The 21678-nt window shown below is 40.3% G+C and overlaps 1 protein-coding gene across 1 annotated transcript in view; it reads right to left on the bottom strand.

Moving 5' to 3' along the window:
* Nucleotides 1-21678, bottom strand: part of mri (BTB/POZ domain-containing protein mrityu) — a 129689-nt gene that overhangs the window by 62974 nt on the left and 45037 nt on the right. Inside the window, exon 6 of the mRNA XM_070085028.1 lies at nucleotides 17860-17957. Within this exon, the coding sequence (XP_069941129.1) occupies nucleotides 17860-17957 (98 nt within the window). The remainder of the gene's footprint in view (nucleotides 1-17859; nucleotides 17958-21678) is intronic.

The following is a 21678-nucleotide window of genomic DNA, read 5'->3' as shown; positions in this document are numbered from 1 at the left end:
GTGCCAACTTCTTGGCCTCATATATCGGTAAGTACTGACCCTAATTTTTTTTTATTCTAAAACATGTCAAAAAATGTGTTCTTTTTTTTTCTATAAAAAAAGCTTTTTTTTTTTTTTCAAAATATTCGGGGCGCTGCACGAGTGAACGTATATATACGTTTGGACCGTTTAAGGATTAATAAAAGAAAGAAAATAAATGTGCTCTTTGCCCGTTTAGATGTCCTGTTCTGGGGTACTCGAATGTTCTCAGGGGTACTGTGAAATATCTATGTTTTCCTAAATACAGTGGACCCCCGGTTAACGATATTTTTTCAATCCAGAAGTATGTTCAGGTGCCAGTACTGACCGAATTTGTTCCCATAAGGAATATTGTGAAGTAGATTAGTCCATTTCAGACCCCCAAACATACACGTACAAACGCACTTACATAAATACACTTACATAATTGGTCGCATTCGGAGGTGATCGTTATGCGGGGGTCCACTGTATTGTCTACCATTCTTCTCAGTATTGATTAATATGTCTTACTTGGGATTCTTCTGTAACATTCCTATATTTCTACGATCCAGATTTCTACTTCTAATACCCTTTAACCCCACAACTTGTTATCAGGTAATCTTGTGTACCTGTCAATGTATGGTACAATCACAGCTAAATGCACAAACAACCTTCCACAAGCTGTAGCAGTTGCAGGAATGTGTCTTTTGATATACCTTTGAAGAGTTTCGAGAGTTTGTCTACTCTCTGAGCCCGGCCATGAGCCAGGCTTGTCTGGTGCTTGCCTGGTCAACCAAGCTGTTGCTGCTGGAGGCCCGCTGCCCCACATATCCACCACAGCCTGGTTGATCTGGCACCTGGTGAAGATACTTGTCCAGTTTTCTCTTGAAGGCTTCTACACTTGTTCCAGCCATGTTTCTGATTTCTGGTAAGATGCTGAATAGTCTTGGACCCCAGATGTTGATACAGTGTTCCCTTATTGTCCACACTGCACCCATGCTCTTCACTGGGTTTATTTTACACTTCCTCCCATATGGCAGTGTGCAGATTTGGGGCCAGGCCCTTGAGTATTTTCCAGGTATATATTATCATGTACCCCTCTCTCCTCCGCTCCAATGAATACAAGTTCAAGACTTGCGGGCGTTCCCGGTAGTTTAGGGGCTTTACAGGCTCAATGTGAGCCGTAAACGATTTCTGTGTTTGCTCCAGCTCAGATATTTCTCCTGCTTTGAATGGAGCCGTCAGCACTGAGCAATATTCTAAGTGGGGGAGCACTAGCGATTTGAAGTGTCACCATCGGCATTATTTCCCTTGTTTTGAAAGTTCTCAATACCCACCCCATCATCCTCCTGGCTGTCGTGATCTTTGTCTTGTTATGGTCTTTAAAAGAAAGGTCCGTGACATAAATGTTCCTAAGTCTTTTATGTGTTCCTTACGTTCTATTTGGTGACCCTCTTGAGTTTTGTATACTGTGTTCCTTTTGAGTTCTTCATTCTTTCCATACCTACACAGCTGGAACTTATCACCATTGAACGTCATGTTGTTCTCCACTGCCCACTGGAAAACCCTGTTTATGTATATGTGCCCTCTACTGTAGTGACTTTCATGCTTATTTTAGTGTCATCTGCAAATGATGATACAAAAGTGTGTCGGGTGTTTTTGTCTATGTCTGCTATGAGGATGAGAAACAGCAGAGGTGCCAGGACAGTGCCTTGGGGCACTGAGCTTTTGACCTCGCTGATGCTGGATCTTGCCCTGTTCACTACTACTTTTTGTTTTCTGTGTGTTAGGAAACCAAAACTCCATCTGCCTACCTTCCACGTAATGCCCATGGCCCTCATTTTGTGCGCTATCACTCATGATCACATTTGTCAAATGCCTTTGTAAAATCTGTGTAAATCACATCTGCATTTTGGTCGTCTTCCAGTGCCTCTGTAATTCTGCCATAATGATTCAGCAGCTGTGACAGGCATGATTGTCCTGCTCTAAAACCATGCTGGTTCGGGTTATGTTGGTTGTGCTGCTCCATGAAATTTGTAATCTGCCGTCTCATCACTCCTTCGAAGATTTTTATGATGTGCAGGTTAGGGCTACTGGTCTGTAATTTTTAGCAAGCGCTTTACTACCTCCCTTATGCAAAGGAGCTATGTTTGCACTCTTTAAGGCCTCCGGTATTTCACCTAGATCTAAGCTCTTTCTCCAAAGAATACTGAGGGCTCGTGCTAGTGGTACTTTGCATTTCTTTATAAATAGAGCATTCCATGAATCTGGTCCAGGTGCTGAGTGAGTGGGCATGTTTTCCATTTCTTTTTCGAAAACTATGGGATTTGTACTAATGTCAGTTAGTTGGTCTGTGCAGCCTTCTTCTGGAGTGAAAAATATTTCTGCATTTTCAACCTTGCTGTCATTTAGTGGGTTGCTGAGCACCGATTCATACTGTTCTTTTAGGATATCACTCATTTCCTGTTCATCGTCAGTATACAAGTCTCCTCTCAGTAGTGGTCCAATTCTACAGGTAGTTCTCAGCTTGGATTTTGTGTAGGAATAGAAATATTTTGAGTTTCTTGCAATATCCTGTATGGCCCTTTGTTCCCTTTGTACTTCTTCTGTCTGGTATGACATCCTAAGTTTTTGCTCTAATTCAGTAATCTCTTGGCTAAGTCTATCTTTCCTCTGTTGTAGTATATTTGTGTTTTTAAGCAATTCAGTAACCCGTTTCCTTCTTCTGTACTATCTCCTACGCTCTCTATATCTGATCTTCTGGGTTTCCTCAATGGTACGTGCTTCATACATACCTTGTATGCTTCTGTATTCAGTTTCTCTAGGCAATGATGGAGATTCAGGGCACACATGTCTGATTCCCAGGGTATGTCTGATAGCTCTTGGTTTATTTTTTCCCAGTCAATTCTATATCCAGTTACTCTATGTGTATATATATTATAGAACAATAGTAATAAACAACTTTTTCTATTGTTGGTTGGTGTAAACAGGTTTTGTAACCAATATAATGATAACAATGTTTGTGTGGTTATTGTGTTGCATACAACAAGTGGATATATATGCATTACATATCATATTGGTCTCACAGGCCACAAAAGTTACTTGAAAAATAAAATATTAAAAAATAAAAGAAAAAAGTAGAATAAAAGTAAAAATAATAGTACAGTGGTTCCTCGGGATACAAATTTTTTCATTCCAGAAGGCTGTTTGAGTGCCGATACCGAACAAATTTGTTCCCATAAGGAATGATGTACATCAGATCAATCCATTTCAGACCCCCAAAAATACACTTACAAAAGCACTTACATAAATACACCTACATAATTGTTTGAGTTTTGAGCTGTTCGTATCCCTAGGTACCACTGTACAGTGGACCCCCACCTTATGATGGCATCACCTTACGTTAAATCCACCATACGATACATTTTAAAGCAAAAATTTTGCCTCACCTCACGCGATTCGTCGGAGACGCGTCCCACGTGTGGCCTGAGTGCACCTTAGCTGACCCGTGGGTGCCAGCGTTTACAAGCCAGCCACTGTGGTCGCATCCACGCATACAATCAGAACATTTCATATTATCACAGCGTTTTTAGTGATTGTACCTGCAAAATAAGTCACCATGGGCCCCACGAAAGCTTCTAGTGCCAACCGTGCGGTAAAAAAGGTGAAAGTTACTATGGAAATGAAGAAAGAGATAATTGCTAAGTACGAAAGTGGAGTGCGTGTCTCGGAGCTGGCCAGGTTGTATACCAAACCCCAATCAACCATCGCTACTATTGTGGCCAACAAAACGGCAATCAAAGAAGCTGTTCTTGCAAAAGGTGCAAGTTTGTTTTCGAAACAGAGATCGCAAGTACTCAAAGATGTTGAGAGACTGTTATTGGTGTGGATAAACGAAAAACAGATAGCAAGAGATACCATCTCTCAAGCAATCATATGTAAAAAGGTGGGAAATACGTACTATCATACCATGGTCAGCTGCTCCTGCACCACGGTCAGCTGTTGCTACACCACCGTCAGCTGTTGCTGCACCACAGTCAGCTGCTGCTGTACCACGGTCAGCTGTTGCTGCACCACGGTCAGCTGTTGCTGCACCACAGTCGGCTGTTGCTGCACCACGGTCAGCTGCTGCTGCACCACTGTCGGCTGTTGCTGCACTACAGTCGGCTGTTGCTGCACCACGGTCAGTTGTTGCTGAACCACGGTCAGCTGCTGCTACACCACCATCAGCTGCTGCTGCACCACCATCAGCTGTTTCTGACCAACATGACTCTCCCTAACCTGTCTATCCAGCCCTGCTGTCATTGTTTACAAGCCAGGGTGGCCGGTTGCATGCATACATTTGATACATTTTGTATTATTCCATTGTTTATAGTGCTTGTAACTGCTAAATAAGCTACCATGGGCCCTAAGAAAGCTTCTAGTGCCAACCCTGTGGTAAAAAGAGTGAGAAATATGTACTATTGTACCACGGTCAGCTGCTGCTGCACCACCGTCAGCTGTTGCTGCACCACAGTCGGCTGTTGCTGCACCATGGTCAGCTGTTGCTGCACCAAGGTCAGCTGTTGCTGCACCAAGGTCAGCTGTTGCTGCACCAGTCAGCTGTTGCTGAACCATGGTCAGCTGCTGCTGCACCACAGTCAGCTGCTGCTGCACCACAGTCAGCTGTTGCTGAACCATGGCCAGCTGCTGCTGCACCACGGCCAGCTGCTGCAGCACTACGGTCAGCTGCTGCTGCACCACAGTCAGCTGTTGCTGCACCACAGTCAGCTGTTGCTGAACCATGGTCAGCTGCTGCTGCACCACAGCCAGCTGTTGCTGAACCACGTTCAGCTGCTGCTGCACCACGGTCAGCTGCTGCTGTACTATGGTCAGCTGCTGCTGCATCACAGTCAGCTGCTGCTGCACCACCATCAGTTGTTTCTGACCAACATGACTCGTCCAGAACCTGTCCATCCAGCCCTGCCATCATTGTTTACAAGCCAGGGTGGCCAGTTGCATGCATACATTCGATATATTTTGTATTATTCCATTGTTTATAGTGCTTGTAACTGCTAAATAAGCTACCATGGGCCCAAAGAAAGCTTCTAGTGCCAACCCTGTGATAAAAAGAGTGAGAAATATGTACTATTGTACCACGGTCAGCTGCTGCTGCACCACCGTCAGCTGTTGCTGCACCACAGTCGGCTGTTGCTGCACCACAGTTGGCTGTTGCTGCACCACAGTCAGCTGTTGCTGCACCACGGTCAGCTGTTGCTGAACCAGTGAACGAGTGTCTTACCAAAAAACATCAGAACCTCCTGTATAGAGTCAGAAAACTTAAGCGGGAGAATAATGACACAATACACCAATGCTTCACACGGGATGGGAAAACTCTAGTTAGGAAAACAAATGTAGGTCAACTGTACACAATCACGAACGAGAATGATCTATCACGATTTCTCAGGGATACTGATCTTACAGAGAATAACTAAATGTCCAACCTAAAAGCCTACGTAATGTAGTGTATGTTTTGCTCCATTATTGTTCAAATTTCGTAGTACAATCTCTTAGTAATTAAATAATCAACTACCTCATTTTGTGATTTTACTAGTAAGCATAAGTCACCTTATCTAATTTTCTTATTTACTATTGTTTGCTTAAATATTCTGGAGTTTATCTGGAGAGAGTTCCGGGGGTCAACTCCCCCGCGGCCCGGTCTGTGACCAGGCCTCCTTAGGTCAGTGTCCCAGGATGCGACCCACACCAGTCGACTAACACCCAGGTACCCATTTTACTGATGGGGAACATAGACAACAGGTGGAAAGAAACACGTCCAATGTTTCTACTCTGGCTGGGAATCGAACCCAGGCCCTCACCGTGTGAAGCGAGAGCGTTAACCACCAGGCCACCAGAGCCCCCACATTACTACCTCATATTTTTTTAAGTACTATCAATTGATATTACTTACTAAAATTAATAATTACCATTTTTACTATCAATACAATTTACTCTTAACATTTTTGACATCATTTAATAACCATTACTTGTCTAATTACCTTAACCTTACCTTAACTTGTTTTGTAATCATTATTACTTACTAAAATTTTATTAAACACCATATTTACTACCAGTCAATTTTACTTTTGTACATTAATCATTATTTTATACTTCCCATAACATTTTGTTGTCAAATTTCCAAGTTTGTATATTCAACTCCAACCTTTATATTATCCTTTGTACCTGTGTACCTGTCTACCATCTTACTATCATATTATAACCAAGACATTGTCATTGTTATTTTTTACTTATTATTCTTTTGGTACTCTAATTTGTGAATTTTATTTTGTCAATTTAAATCTAGTTATACTCTTGATCTTGTCAACAACCTATACCAGACCCTAGTGCAATTGCAAGTACCATTTCAATTTGTATTTTTATAAGTTTATATTATAAGTCCTACTCTAAGATTGTTTTCATATCTTAGTGACTATATTGTGTGTGCAATTAGTGTATATTTCAATTATATTATTGTTCAAGGCCCTTAACTATCTTTTGCTAACTAGTACCAACTACCTCATATTTTTTTTTTTCTACTTTTTTTTTTATTCTTTTGCTACCTTAACTTGTATATTTTATCTTGTCAATTTAAATCTAGTTATACTCTAATTCTTGTAAACAACTTACATAACAACTTAGTGCAATTACAATTGAGAGTCTTGTGCCTTTTTTATATTATTAGATTAAACTCAGTTGTACTATAGCTCATTCTAGCTCAATACATAGTCAACACCAAATTCATTATATTAGACCATAGAGTAATTACTAGTGAGAGTCTGGTGCTATTTTTAATTTGTATTTTTATATTATTAGATTAAACCTAGTTGTACTATAGCTCATTCTAGCTCAATACATAGACTATACCAAAGTCATTACATTAGACCTTAGTGCAATTACAAGCGAGAGTCTTGTGCTATTTTTAATTTGTTTTTTTTATATTATTAGTTTATACCTAGTTGTACTTTAGCTCATTCCAGCACAGCACATAGACAACACCAACTCCATTATGTGTATTAGTGACTATACTCTACATGACCAAAATGCTATAGCTATATACTTGTCCAAACTTCCCACCACTACAGATATCAGTACTAAAACTCAACACACAACTCAGGATATAAATAACCATAATTTAACCCTTTGACTGTTTCAGGCCCCTCTCTGAAACTGTCATTCTATGTCGCCAAATATTCGAAAAAAAAAAAAATGATTTTTTTCTTATGAAAATGTTAGGAATATTTTTGTGAGTGTTTTAAGCCTAAAAAAAAATTTTGCCATCAGTACTTACCGAGATATAGAGCCGCAAAGTTTGCAGAAAGTGACGTGCGTACGGCAACAGTGGCGACTGCCGCCCACCCGGTATTCTTTTATTTACTCTAATTCAAAGATTTCTTGCATTTTTCAATATTTTTTCTGTTCCAGGTAACTTATGTTGCCTGTGAGACCAATGTAAGGTGCATTCTTCAAATATACACTCATTGTTTACAACACAATAACAGAACAAACTTTATCACTATTAGTTTGTGTATACACTTTGTTTACACAAACACACAATACAAAACAATGTTTATTACTATTGTTCCATAATATATATACATATGTACAGTCACTAAACACGTTTCTAGAACTGCTGCAGCTTGTGGAACTCTTTGAAACATGGGTATATGCAGAGGAGCACTTCACACTCCTCACACATAAAACGAGTGTCTCTGCGTGTTTGTGGGCGTTTTGTGGTATGCATACATACATAACACCTCTTCTGAGCATTTTTCTTGGCAGTAGTAGGAGGCAGTTGTATGGGGTAGTGATCACCAAGCCTGAAACGAGATGACGTGTGTGGGCGCTGGTCTATTGCAGGAGTTGCTCCTTGGTACTTTGCAATTATTTGTCTGATTACTGACAGGCAAAATTCACCATATTTTGGTGTTTTGTTGGTCTTCAACTTGTATATGTTATAAGCATTTAGCATAGAGATATCAACAAGATGGAAAAAAAGTTTTATATACCACTTATAACTCTTGCGTACACAGTCTGCAAACCCAATCTGCATGTCACATTTGTCCACTAAGCGCATATTGAGGTTGTAGTCCATGACAGCTGCAGGCTTTAGAATGGGTTCATTGGTCTCTCTGTTGTCCCTGCCACTGGGTACCATTTCGTTTCTGTGAACTGATGTCAACAATGTGACATCACGTTTGTCATGCCACCGAAATGCCATGATGTCATTGGCAGCAAAGGCTTGCACCTCACCTCTGCGAGTGCCAGCGTCGAACCTTGGCATATGTTTATGATTACGACGCACTGTGCCACACACGTCTGTCAAGTTCACTCGCAAGAAATCACTGAGTAAGGGGCTTGTGTACCAGTTATCAGTAAATAACATATGCCCCTTACCAAGATATGGTTCCATCATTGTTCGAACCACATCACCAGAGATACCCAATAACTTCATGGATTGAACATTAAAATGGTATAAAATACCGACAGGTTGTTAGGTAAGACACATATGCAACAGTTAGGTATCTTTATTGTGAAACGTTTCGCCTACACAGTAGGCTTCTTCAGTCAAGTACAGGAAAGGTTGATAGAAGCAGAAGATACTTGAAGACGATGTAATCAGTCCATCACCCTTAAAGTTTTGAGGTGGTCAGTCCCTCAGTCTGGAGAAGAGCATTGTTCCATAGTATGAAACAATATGGAGAAGAAGTGACAGGATGGAGCTTTTATAGCGCCAAGAGGTGAGACGTAGGAGAGGTAAGAACTCAAATGTTGAGAGGTCCCTCTCAAATCCAGCCCCTCTCACTAGTGGAAGTTGTCGAAGTTGATTGCAGGTCTGTACCAAGATACCCTTGTGTTGCAGTGTCTGACAGATTGAACATTAAAATGGTATAAAATACCGACAGGTTGTTAGGTAAGACACATATGCAACAGTTAGGTATCTTTATTGTGAAACGTTTCGCCTACACAGTAGGCTTCTTCAGTCAAGTACAGGAAAGGTTGATAGAAGCAGAAGATACTTGAAGACGATGTAATCAGTCCATCACCCTTAAAGTTTTGAGGTGGTCAGTCCCTCAGTCTGGAGAAGAGCATTGTTCCATAGTATGAAACAATATGGAGAAGAAGTGACAGGATGGAGCTTTTATAGCGCCAAGAGGTGAGACGTAGGAGAGGTAAGAACTCAGATGTTGAGAGGTCCCTCTCAAATCCAGCCCCTCTCACTAGTGGAAGTTGTCGAAGTTGATTGCAGGTCTGTACCAAGATACCCTTGTGTTGCAGTGTCTGACAGATTGAACATTAAAATGGTATAAAATACCGACAGGTTGTTAGGTAAGACACATATGCAACAGTTAGGTATCTTTATTGTGAAACGTTTCGCCTACACAGTAGGCTTCTTCAGTCAAGTACAGGAAAGGTTGATAGAAGCAGAAGATACTTGAAGACGATGTAATCAGTCCATCACCCTTAAAGTTTTGAGGTGGTCAGTCCCTCAGTCTGGAGAAGAGCATTGTTCCATAGTATGAAACAATATGGAGAAGAAGTGACAGGATGGAGCTTTTATAGCGCCAAGAGGTGAGACGTAGGAGAGGTAAGAACTCAGATGTTGAGAGGTCCCTCTCAAATCCAGCCCCTCTCACTAGAAGCCTACTGTGTAGGCGAAACGTTTCACAATAAAGATACCTAACTGTTGCATATGTGTCTTACCTAACAACCTGTCGGTATTTTATACCATTTTAATGTTCAATCTGTCAGACACTGCAACACAAGGGTATCTTGGTACAGACCTGCAATCAACTTCGACAACTTCCACTAGTGAGAGGGGCTGGATTTGAGAGGGACCTCTCAACATCTGAGTTCTTACCTCTCCTACGTCTCACCTCTTGGCGCTATAAAAGCTCCATCCTGTCACTTCTTCTCCATATTGTTTCATACTATGGAACAATGCTCTTCTCCAGACTGAGGGACTGACCACCTCAAAACTTTAAGGGTGATGGACTGATTACATCGTCTTCAAGTATCTTCTGCTTCTATCAACCTTTCCTGTACTTGACTGAAGAAGCCTACTGTGTAGGCGAAACGTTTCACAATAAAGATACCTAACTGTTGCATATGTGTCTTACCTAACAACCTGTCGGTATTTTATACCATTTTAATGTTCAATCTGTCAGACACTGCAACACAAGGGTATCTTAGTACAGACCTGCAATCAACTTCGACAACTTCCACTAGTGAGAGGGGCTGGATTTGAGAGGGACCTCTCAACATCTGAGTTCTTACCTCTCCTACGTCTCACCTCTTGGCGCTATAAAAGCTCCATCCTGTCACTTCTTCTCCATATTGTTTCATACTATGGAACAATGCTCTTCTCCAGACTGAGGGACTGACCACCTCAAAACTTTAAGGGTGATGGACTGATTACATCGTCTTCAAGTATCTTCTGCTTCTATCAACCTTTCCTGTACTTGACTGAAGAAGCCTACTGTGTAGGCGAAACGTTTCACAATAAAGATACCTAACTGTTGCATATGTGTCTTACCTAACACTTCATGGATTCTCTCAAAGTATTACTGCCAGTGTACACAATGATATCCAAAACTAGACCACTTCTGCAATCACACAGTACAAATAGCTTTATACCAAAGCATTTCCTCTTGCTTGGTATATGTTGCTTGAATGAGAGTCTTCCTTTGAATAAAATCAAGGACTCATCAATAACAAGCTTCCTGAAGGGATAAAAATACATGCAGCACTTTTGTTTCAGGTACATAAACACATTTCTGATCTTATATAACCTGTTGCTTCTGTCAGGCCTGGTTTTGTCTGAAAAGTGTAACATACGTAACAGTATCAGGAAACGACCGACACCTATAATGTCACTAAAACCTGGAGTTGAAATCAGGCGTTCTGTTGCCCAGTATGTGGTGACAGTGTGCTTATACACATGTGGCATAAGCATTATTGTGGCAAAAAACAGGTACATCTCTGCCACAGTTGTCTCCTTCCACTTGTGTAGCCGTGATTTTGGTGAGAGAATTGTATTTGCCATGGTGTAATCACAGTATATGTTTGTTTCCCTGACAATGATGTCCATCAGGGGTTCATCGAAGAATAACTCAAAGCAGTCCAGTTCACTGGCATTGTTCCCAAGTGGACAAGACGGCTTTATTCCACTTTGTGTTTCATCAAAGTCATGGGGACTGGGAACAAACTCGTCACCGTCCTGCCAATCCCAGATGCGGTCTGCTGGTGGGTTCTGGATATTGTACCATGGTTGTGGTTGTGCAGGTTGTGGGAGTGTGGGGTAGGGTGAGGCTGGTTGTTGTGCAGAGTCAGCAGCGTGGGTAGTAGCGTGGCCCGCTGATGGTGCCATATGGGCTGTGCCACCCTCACTATCACCACCACTGCCTGCTCCATCACTCACATCATTCATACCCATTGTTACAATATCGTCATCTTCACTATCAGGTCGTGGTGTAGGGCCACGGGATGTGCTCCCAGAGTTTCTCCTTCCCCTTGGAACAACATATGAAACACTACCAGACCGCATGCTACGTCGTACATACTGCCGCTTCACTGGGGAATATTCACTCTCACTGTCACTAGAACTGCTTTCAATGACCTTGAAATCACTCTCACTATCACTGCTAACATCTTGGTGTTGTACATGACCAAATAGTTTCCTCTTTCGTCCTGGTACAGGCGAACGTGAACGTGAACAAGCCAGCCCAGCACCAGAGGTGGAAGGTTGTGGGTCATCTGGGTTTTCATCACTAATTACGTTATCCTGGGCACTTTTTCCGGTAACACTCACTTCAAAACCCTGGAATTCACTGTCACTGACATTTTCATCGCTGTTAGAGCTATTACTTGGGAACAAAAGACCTCCAATCCGCCGAGGAGTGAGGAACTTCTTACCTAGAGGCATGGTGAAAATGGACTAACAACATGGCGTTCCCACAATGCACCGCTGGGTCCCATATTTTTTTCACAGGATGCACACCGACCACTGAGACCCATTCTCTCTCATGTAGGCCTACCAGGCCTTTCCCGCTTGATTTGAAGCCGCTAGAATTTGTGCATATAAATACGTCAGAAACATTGGCTCGTAAGACGTATTTATACGTCGGAAACAGTCAAAGGGTTAAACCTAGAAGACGATTGATCACGTTGACCCTGATCTAAACCTCCATAATCTGACACACAACCAAAACCTATTGGAAAGTAACTGCCTTTACTACACAGCATCACAAGCCAGCACTATCCTAAACAATGCTAAAAGTCTATCAGTACAGTGGACCCGGATTTTTAACTGGATAACGATAGTTTTGTCAACTTATTTCCATTGGGGTCCTTAATCTTGTCCCCCAAGTATGTTCTGCTAGGTGCAGGACAACAGTACTGACCGAATTCCGTGTTCCTTTAGCATATAACGAAACTATTGTGAAGTAGATTAGTCTATTTCAGACCCCCAAACATACACGTAAAAACGCACTTACATAAATACACTTACATAATTGGTCGCATTCGGAGGTAATCGTTATGCGGGGGTCCACTGTACTTAACTACAACATCAGGTCCTTAAGCAAACACTATGATGACCTCCTGGCACTCCTTGAATCACTAAAGACACCCTTCTCCTGCATTATTCTTACTGAGACCTGGCTTAAGCAGGACACAATAGATATCTACCCTCTACCAGGATACACAGCAATCCACAACTGCAGACCATACCAAGTTGGGGGTGGTATTGCAATCTATTACTCTAACCAATTATCTTGTATTAGCACCACTTGCTTTAGTGATGAATATGGAGAATACATTTTTGCTAATTTTACTGTAAACAACCTTAAGACTCCTATAACAATCGGTGCCATTTACCGGATACCCCACACAAACATCCCAAATTTCAGTGAGAAATTAAAGGAACTAATAACAAACAGACAAATGAATAAGCACCACCTTCTCTTAGCTGGAGACTTCAACATCAACCTTAGCCTACTAGATAATCAGCCTGTAACTGATTTCATCAACAATATGAACAACACACTTCTCATACCAACAATAACTAAACCAACCAGGCTCACTGAAACAAGTGCAACCATAATAGACCACATATGGACCAATATACTAGCCCCCCTTAAATCAGGGATAATCACAGATAGCACTACAGACCACTACCCTACCTTCCTCTTGACAAACATTAGTAAACCACCACTTGAATACAACAAAGTTTCATTTAGACTCCATGATGAGGCCTCAATAAGGAAGTTCACAGCTGACCTAGAGACTGTTGACTGGCCTACAGAATTCTCCAAGGCCAATGGTATTGATGACTGGACAGACATTTTTCTTAACAAATTACTTAGACTATACAACAAACATTGTCCTATAAAAATGAAACAGATCACAAACAAACGGCTTGGTTGCCCATGGCTAACCAGCACCATTCTGAAATCCATTGATAAGAAACACCAATATGAAAAGCAATATAGACAGGGCCTAATACACAAAGATATTCTTAAACACTATTCATCAGTCCTCACCAAAGTAATAAAGAAAGCCAAACAACTATACTACTCCAGTAGATTCACTGACACAAGAGGAGATATAAAAAAGACCTGGAAAACACTCTCTCAGATTCTAGGGACCCACAAACTGAAAAAAACCAAGAATATTGTCCTAACTAAACCTAATGAAACACCACTGCATCCTACTGACACAGCTAACAAGATAAACGACTTCTTCTCAACCATAGGTTCTAATCTCGCCAATAAAATCCCACGTACCAATGCCCATGCCAGGGACTACCTAGATGGGAATTTCCCAAATTCCTTCTATCTTGCTCCAACTGAGCCCACGGAAGTCACCGAGATTATAAAGTCACTTAAAAATAACTCAGGGAATCTGTCTCATTTCCCACCATTATTGTACAAGAGAGCGGCCCATGTCCTCTTGCATGCTATCTCATTACTTATTAACAAGTGACTAGAAACTAGCACCTTCCCGAAACTACTCACGACGGCAAGGGTTACACCAATACATAAAGGTGGTGACCCTACAGATTTAAACAACTATAGGCCAATATCAAACTTACCATTGCTATCCAAAATCTTTGAGAAACTCGTGCACAGGAGATTATATTCATTTATAACAGCACAAAGCATACTCAACCCCTGCCAATTTGGATTCAGGAAAAATAAAAGCACTAACGATGCAATCATAAAAATGCTAGATCTGCTTTACACAGCATTGGAAAATAAGGAATATCCACTAGGAAATTTTATTGACCTAAGAAAAGCTTTTGACACAGTAGACCACGGCATCCTACTCCACAAACTTGACCATTATGGTATAAGAGGCCATGCGCTTGCATATTTCAAATCTTACCTTACTAATAGGTATCAGTATGTCACCATTAAAGACACACATCAACAACACAGCCACTTGATACTGGAGTTCTGCAGGGAAGTGTCCTTGGTCCCCTGCTCTTCCTCATATACATCAATGATCTTCCAAACGTATCTCAACACCTGAACCCCATTCTCTTTGCTGACGACACGACTTATGTCATCTCTCACCCTAATCTTGCCACCCTCAACACCATTGTTAATGAGGAACTGATCAAAATATCGACTTGGACGACAGCCAATAAACTTATGCTTAACGCTGACAAAACCTACTACATTATGTTTGGTAGCAGAGCAGGAAATGCGCAAATTAACATTAAGATCGACAACACTTTATTTGCCAGGCATAATGAGGGCAAATTCCTAGGCCTATACCTCGACAACAACCTGAACTTCAGCACCCATATCCAACACATAACCAAAAAAGTATCCAAAATGGTTGGGATCCTCTCCAAGATACGATACTACGTGCCGCAAACTGCCCTTCTCACACTATACCATTCACTTATATATCCATACCTCACCTATACTATCTGTGCTTGGGGTTCAACTGCAGCAACACACCTAAAGCCTATAATAACCCAACAAAAAGCCGCAGTAAGAATAATCACTAAATCCCACCCCTGGCAACACACCCCCCCCACTCTTCATAGATCTAAACTTACTCCCTGTTCAGTACATCCACACTTACTACTGTGCAATCTACATCTACAGGACCTTAAATTCCAATATTAAGCTTGAACTAAAATGCTTTCTTGATAGTTGTGACAGAACCCACAGGCACAACACCAGACACAAACATCTCTATGACATTCCCAGATTCCCAGTGTCCAACTAAACCTTTACAAAAATTCAATGTATGTCAAAGGCCCTAAAATCTGGAACACCCTACCTGAAAATTCTAAAACTGCAGACACATTCATCACCTTCAAAACTACCATCAGAAAACATCTTATCTCCCTGATACACCCTGTCAACTAATTACATGAATATCACCTGGTGGTTAACACTTACACTCACTCACCCATTTGACCATAAACAGAAATATCAATCTCAATCTCAAAATAATGAATCTTAACTAGTCATAAGTTGGCCTGTGATACTCCAATACTGAAACTATGTATAGTGCCAAAACAAAAGCATTCATGTTGCTAAACTCACAAACTAGTATTTAGTCACTTAGCCATAATACCAACTTACCTCATAATTTTGTAATATTTTAAACTTAAGATTTAGTTTAAGTCTGCCTGAAATGCCTAGCCATGCTAGGTGTTCTAGTGGTACACTCTGTAATTATTATTTTACTACATGTAAACCACACAATAACCAAATTCTGTAAACTCAGCATTGTAATCCTTAGAGAATAAACTTTGAATTTGAAACCATGGTCAGCTGCTGCTGCACCACAGTCAGCTGTTGCTGAACCACGTTCAGCTGCTGCTGCACCACAGTCAGCTGCTGCTGCACCACCATCAGCTGTTTCTGACCAACATGACTCGTCCAGAACCTGTCCATCCAGCCCTGCCGTCATTGTTTACAAGCCAGGGTGGCTGGTTGCATGCATACATTCGATACATTTTGTATTATTCCATTGTTTATAGTGCTTGTAACTGCTAAATAAGCCACCATGGGCCCAAAGAAATCTTCTAGTGCCAACCCTGTGGTAAAAAGGGTGAGAAATATGTACTCTTGTAACACGGTCAGCTGCTGCTGCACCACCGTCAGCTGTTGCTGCACCTCCGTCAGCTGTTACTGCACCACAGTCGGCTGTTGCTGCACCACGGTCAGCTGTTGATGCACCACGGTCAGCTGTTGCTGCACCACGGTCAGCTGTTGCTGCACCACGGTCAGCTGTTGCTGCACCACAGTCAGCTGTTGCTGCACCACGATCAGCTGTTGCTGCACCAGTCAGCTGTTGCTGAACCATGGTCAGCTGCTATTGCACCACGGTCAGCTGCTGCTGCACCACAGTCAGCTGCTGCTACACCACCATCATCTGTTGCTGCACCATGGCCAGCTGCTGCTGCACCAAAGTCAGCTGTTGCTGCACCACAGTCAGCTGTTGCTGCACCAGTCAGCAGTTGCTGAATCATGGTCAGCTGGTCCTAGTGGCATTAAAAGAAGAAGGGAAGTAACCCCGGAAAAGGACGTGCTACCTAAAGTCCTAATGGAAGGGGATTCCCTTTCTAAACATTAACAACTTCCACACTCTCCCCTCCTCCCATCCCATCAATTATCACCAGATCTTCAATAAAGGCAAGTGTCAGTTTGTGTGTATTAAAATTAATATTTCATGTGATAATTTTTTTTTTTTCATACTTTGGGGTGTCAGGAATGGATTAATTTGATTTCCATTATTTCTTATGGGGAAAATTAATTCACTTTACGATAATTTCAGCATACGATGAGCTTTCAGGAACGGATTAATATCGTGAGGTGGGGGGTCCACTGTATTACCGAGTGAGCTGCATTCACCGATGTTGCCATAAGCGGTTCACTTTCTGTCAACTTCATGCCTCTATATCTCAGTAAATACTGAACACAAAAAAAAAAAAAAAAAAAAAAAAAAAAAAAAAAAAAAAAAAATATTCTTTTAAAACACTCACAGAAATGTTCTTAAGATTTTGGTAAGGATTTTTTTTTTTTCGAATATTTCTCGACACAGAGAGCGACTTCAGGATCAGAGGTCTCAACAGTGAAAGGGTTAAGATACCAGTCAGCATAATAAGATAAGATTTGTTTGGACTTTTAACCCAGGGGAAGGTAAGCCCCTGTAATCCTAGATAATTTACACTACGTATGACAACTGTACTTAAGTATATCTGTGCCAAAATAAACTTACTTATCCATCCAAGATAACTAGGAAAGTCAGTGCATCATTGGGGATTGTTCGTCTTATTTCCATCAGGGTCCTTCAATCTTGTCCCTTGGGATAAGATACACACCAAGTCAGCTAACACCCAGGTACCTACTTACTGCTAGGTGAACAGGGACAGCAGATTTAAGGAAACATGCCCAATGTTCTCACCCAAGCAGGGGATTGAACCATGGACACTCAGTGTATGAGGTGAGCATGCTGCCAAATGAGCCACATCAGAAGTTTCCACATGAGGAAAGATGATCCAAGGAAGGAGATACATATGTTTCTATTCAGAATTTGCGCCAGTCACTTCGTTTACTTTACTCTGTGTTCACCAATGTGGTGCTCATGGTTATGCACACAGATGAGACACTTGTGCAACCAGAGACAAGTTGAAGAAATGGAGACCTTGAAGTATTTAATCCTGACAATGTTATTATACACATTAACACAGTCCCTGACAATGTTACCAAAAACATTAATACAGTCCCTGACAATGTTACCATAAACATCAACACAGAACCCAACAGTATTACCATAAACATCAACACAGAGTACCTGAAAATCAACGTGCCGACTCTTGGCCTCTTCCTTCTCCCATGACATGCGGATAAAGGGTCGCTGGACATAGTTGTATATAACTTCTGCTCGGCCACCTGCAATAATAATAATAATAATAATAATAATAATGATAATAATAATAATAATAATAATAATAATAATAATAATAATAATAATAATAATTTTATTTGAGGATACATTTGTACAAAGGAGTATAACAGTTGGGTGTACATGCCAAAAGCCCCTTTATATGCAGAGTATTTCAGTCAAATTTAAGACTAACTTAAGATTAATAAAAGCAATAAGAGTGAAGTAATTTTGTACATAAGGTCATTAGGCGAGTTACAATGAATACAAGAGAACCGAATATTCTATTAGTTCATGCTATATGGCTTTAATAAGTGTGGTAGAGAAGAATTACAGTTTTCATTATTAACCTAAGGTGGACATAATGGAATGATTAACCCTTTGAGGGTCAAGAGGCCCTCTCCCAAACTCGTTCTCAGGGTCAAAAATTTTTCAAAAAAAAAAAAAAAAAAAATTATTTTTTCTTATGAAATGATAGAGAATATTTTTCCGATCATGATGACACCAAAAGTATGAAATTTGATGAAAAACTTACGGAATTATGCTCTCGTGAAGTTAGTGGTCTCAAAGTTGGCGATTTCGCCCACTTTGAGCCCTATTTTCGGCAAATTCCAATGTAGCAGTTGACTAAGCTTATAGCTATTTCCCTAGAACTCCATTTGTTCTATCATCTGAGTACAAGAATCTGCCCATTTACTGATTTCAACTACCCAATAAAGTGGTCAGAAATTGGCAATTTGGGCAATGTCACAAAAATTCCAAAAGATGCCAATTTCAAAATAGGGTCCAGAATAAACAAGACAGACATTCCTGGCACTAAAATAATATTTTATCTGTTCATTAGTCACGTCTCTAGGCACCTCTTACATTATTACTTTTGCTTTCCATTTTGAATTTTTATTCTCACAGAAAATAGAATTTTTTGTTATGTATACTACTGCATCATTGTAAAGACAGTATAAATGATATCAGCGCACTTGTGAAAGAATATTAGACTCACCAGTTGATGTGTATTGGACACGTAACTTGATTTGTTTATTCTTGAATATCGGCAAAAATCAATCATTTGCCCTACTTTGAGCTCAATTTCAAGGTACTTGTCATTGTGAAACCAATCAAAATCATCCCTAATTCTATAATATATCTTCCATTCTATCAAACGAGACCAAGGAAACGAGAATACAACCATAAATATCATATGAAAATTCACTAGACAGTCGCTGTTTTAAACCTAAAACACAGTCAAAGTTTTTTTTCTTGTTATGCACAGCGTGCTTCAGGATGTTTTTTATACTGTGCACACTGACCACACAGACCCATTCTTTCATATGTAGGCTTGCCAGCTTTCTTCCACCAGATTTGAAGGCGATAGAATTTAGGTGTACGTATAAGTATGTGACTGACCCTGGCTGCAATGACATACTTGTACTTGACCAACCCTCAAAGGGTTAATATTTGAGAGGATTACAGATATTGAAATTACAGTAGGGCCCCACTTTATGGCATTTTGCCTTACAGTGTTCTGCTAATACAGCAATTTCAGATTATGACCAGAATTTGCTATGCAGTGAGCGGTCTTTCAAATACGGCATGCCCCACCTGGTTTGTTTACATTCTCCATGAGCACAACTCTCTATTATGTCTGGAAATTTTCCACAATTTCAAGTGTTGTAAAGTCATTGCATATTTTATATGTACTCTGATAATTATACATATGTGTACCTGTACCTAAATATACTTACTGTGCTGGCATGCAGGTACACATTAAAATCACTAAGTCTCTCTCTACTCAACACCATATAACCTCTTGGGCACATTAAACGTCGTGTACAGGTCCTCCATCACAAATCCGGCATCATTGGGACCTGTAGTGTGCCGGATTACAGAGTGGTTAGGTTAGAATACACTTAATAAAATTAACCAACTTGACTTACACAGCTCATTGAACATCGGCAAAAATTGAACATTTCCGCTACTTTGAGCTCAATTTCAAGGTACTTTTCGTTATGAAAGCAACCAAAATCACGTCTATTTCTGTAATATATCTTCCATTCTATCAAATGAGTCCAAAAAAATGAGAATACAACCATAAAAACATACAAAAATATAATGCAAAGAGACGGCTAATGGCTGAGAAGTGAACTCCCTTATTTATCGTCCGTCTTTTTTATTTTTGTTGTACGTTAAGAAGCATCTTTCCATCATACATTGCCCAAGTTTCAATGAGATAGCCCAGCAAACAACCAAGAAAACAAAAATATTTACCAAAAATCATATATGGCAAGCCCAAGCCAGGTACTGGAAATAAGTCACTTTGTCTGACTTTTTTGGGTTATCCTAGGTTCTCTAAGCATACACTGATATGTATGACAATCTATGTACCTGTATTTGTGTATACCTGAATAAACTTATTTACTTCTAGTCTGTCAACTGAATACAAGAAACCACCCATTCACTTATTTCAACTACCCAACGAAGTGCTCAGAAATTGGCAGTTTGGCCAATTTCACACAAATTTCAACAGATGCCAATTTCAAAATAGGGTCCAGAATAAACAATGCAGAAATTCCTGGCACTAAAATAACATTTTCTCTGCTCATTAGTCATGGCTACAGGCCCCTCTTATATTACTCTTGCTTACCATTTGGAATTTTTTTTCTCAAAAAAAAAAAAATAGAAGATTTACTGTTATGCAGACTATTGCATTATTGTAATAACTGCATAAATAATGTCAATCCATTCTTGACTCCGTACTGGAATTTAGACTGGCAGGCAGACAGGTATTGGACGGTGACGTCATTTGTTTACTCTTGAGCTTCGCTAAAGAATAGAACATTTTCACTACTGTGAGTGCAATTTCAAGGTACTTTTCGTCATGAAAGCAATCAAAATCATATCTATTTCTGTAATATATCTTTCATTCTATCAAATGAGACCGAAAAAACGAAAATATAACCATAAAAACATACAAAAATATACCGCTAAGCGGCCGCTAATGGCTGACAAGTGAACTCCGTTATTTATGGTCTGATTTCTTTCATTTTTGGTCTACTTCAAAAAGTATCTTTCCATCATACATTGCCCAAGTCTGAATAAGATAACCCAACAAACAACTAAGAAAATAATAATAATATAATAATAATAATAATAATAAAAATAATAATAAAAATAATAATATCTTTATTTACTACACATACATGTACAAGGTATACAGGCCTAGCTGACATCAGTGACATACTACTGTATAGAAAGCCCTTTGTTGTGCTGAGTATTTCAAGAAAATTAGGTCAGTGTCCCAGGATAACACCCACACCAGTCCACTAACACCCAGGTACCCATTTACTGATGGGTAAACATAGACAACAGGTGTAAAGAAACACGCCTAATGTTTCTACCCAGGCTGGGAATCGAATATTTACCAAAAATCATATATGGCTAACCCAAGCCAGGTACTAAAAATAAGCCACATAGACTTTTTTGGGTTATCCTAGGTACTCTACACATATGCTGCTATGTGTGATAATCTACATAGAGAAAATAACTTTTGTTTCATGTTTATGGTGCAGTACGAGTGTATATCACAGTTAGCCCTGTGCTACACTTCGTTTTCTCTAAGCCCCCAAGACAGGGATAGGAGAATAAGTAAGTAAGTAAGTAAGTTTATTCAGGTATACACAAATACAGTTACATAGAATTATCATACATAGCAGCATATGTACACCATATCTT

The sequence above is a fragment of the Cherax quadricarinatus genome, chromosome 14 (genome assembly GCF_038502225.1).
Source record: "Cherax quadricarinatus isolate ZL_2023a chromosome 14, ASM3850222v1, whole genome shotgun sequence".
Classification (NCBI taxonomy): Eukaryota; Metazoa; Arthropoda; class Malacostraca; order Decapoda; family Parastacidae; genus Cherax; species Cherax quadricarinatus.
Note: the sequence above shows the minus strand (reverse complement) of the source record. Positions and strands in the feature narration are given on the sequence as shown.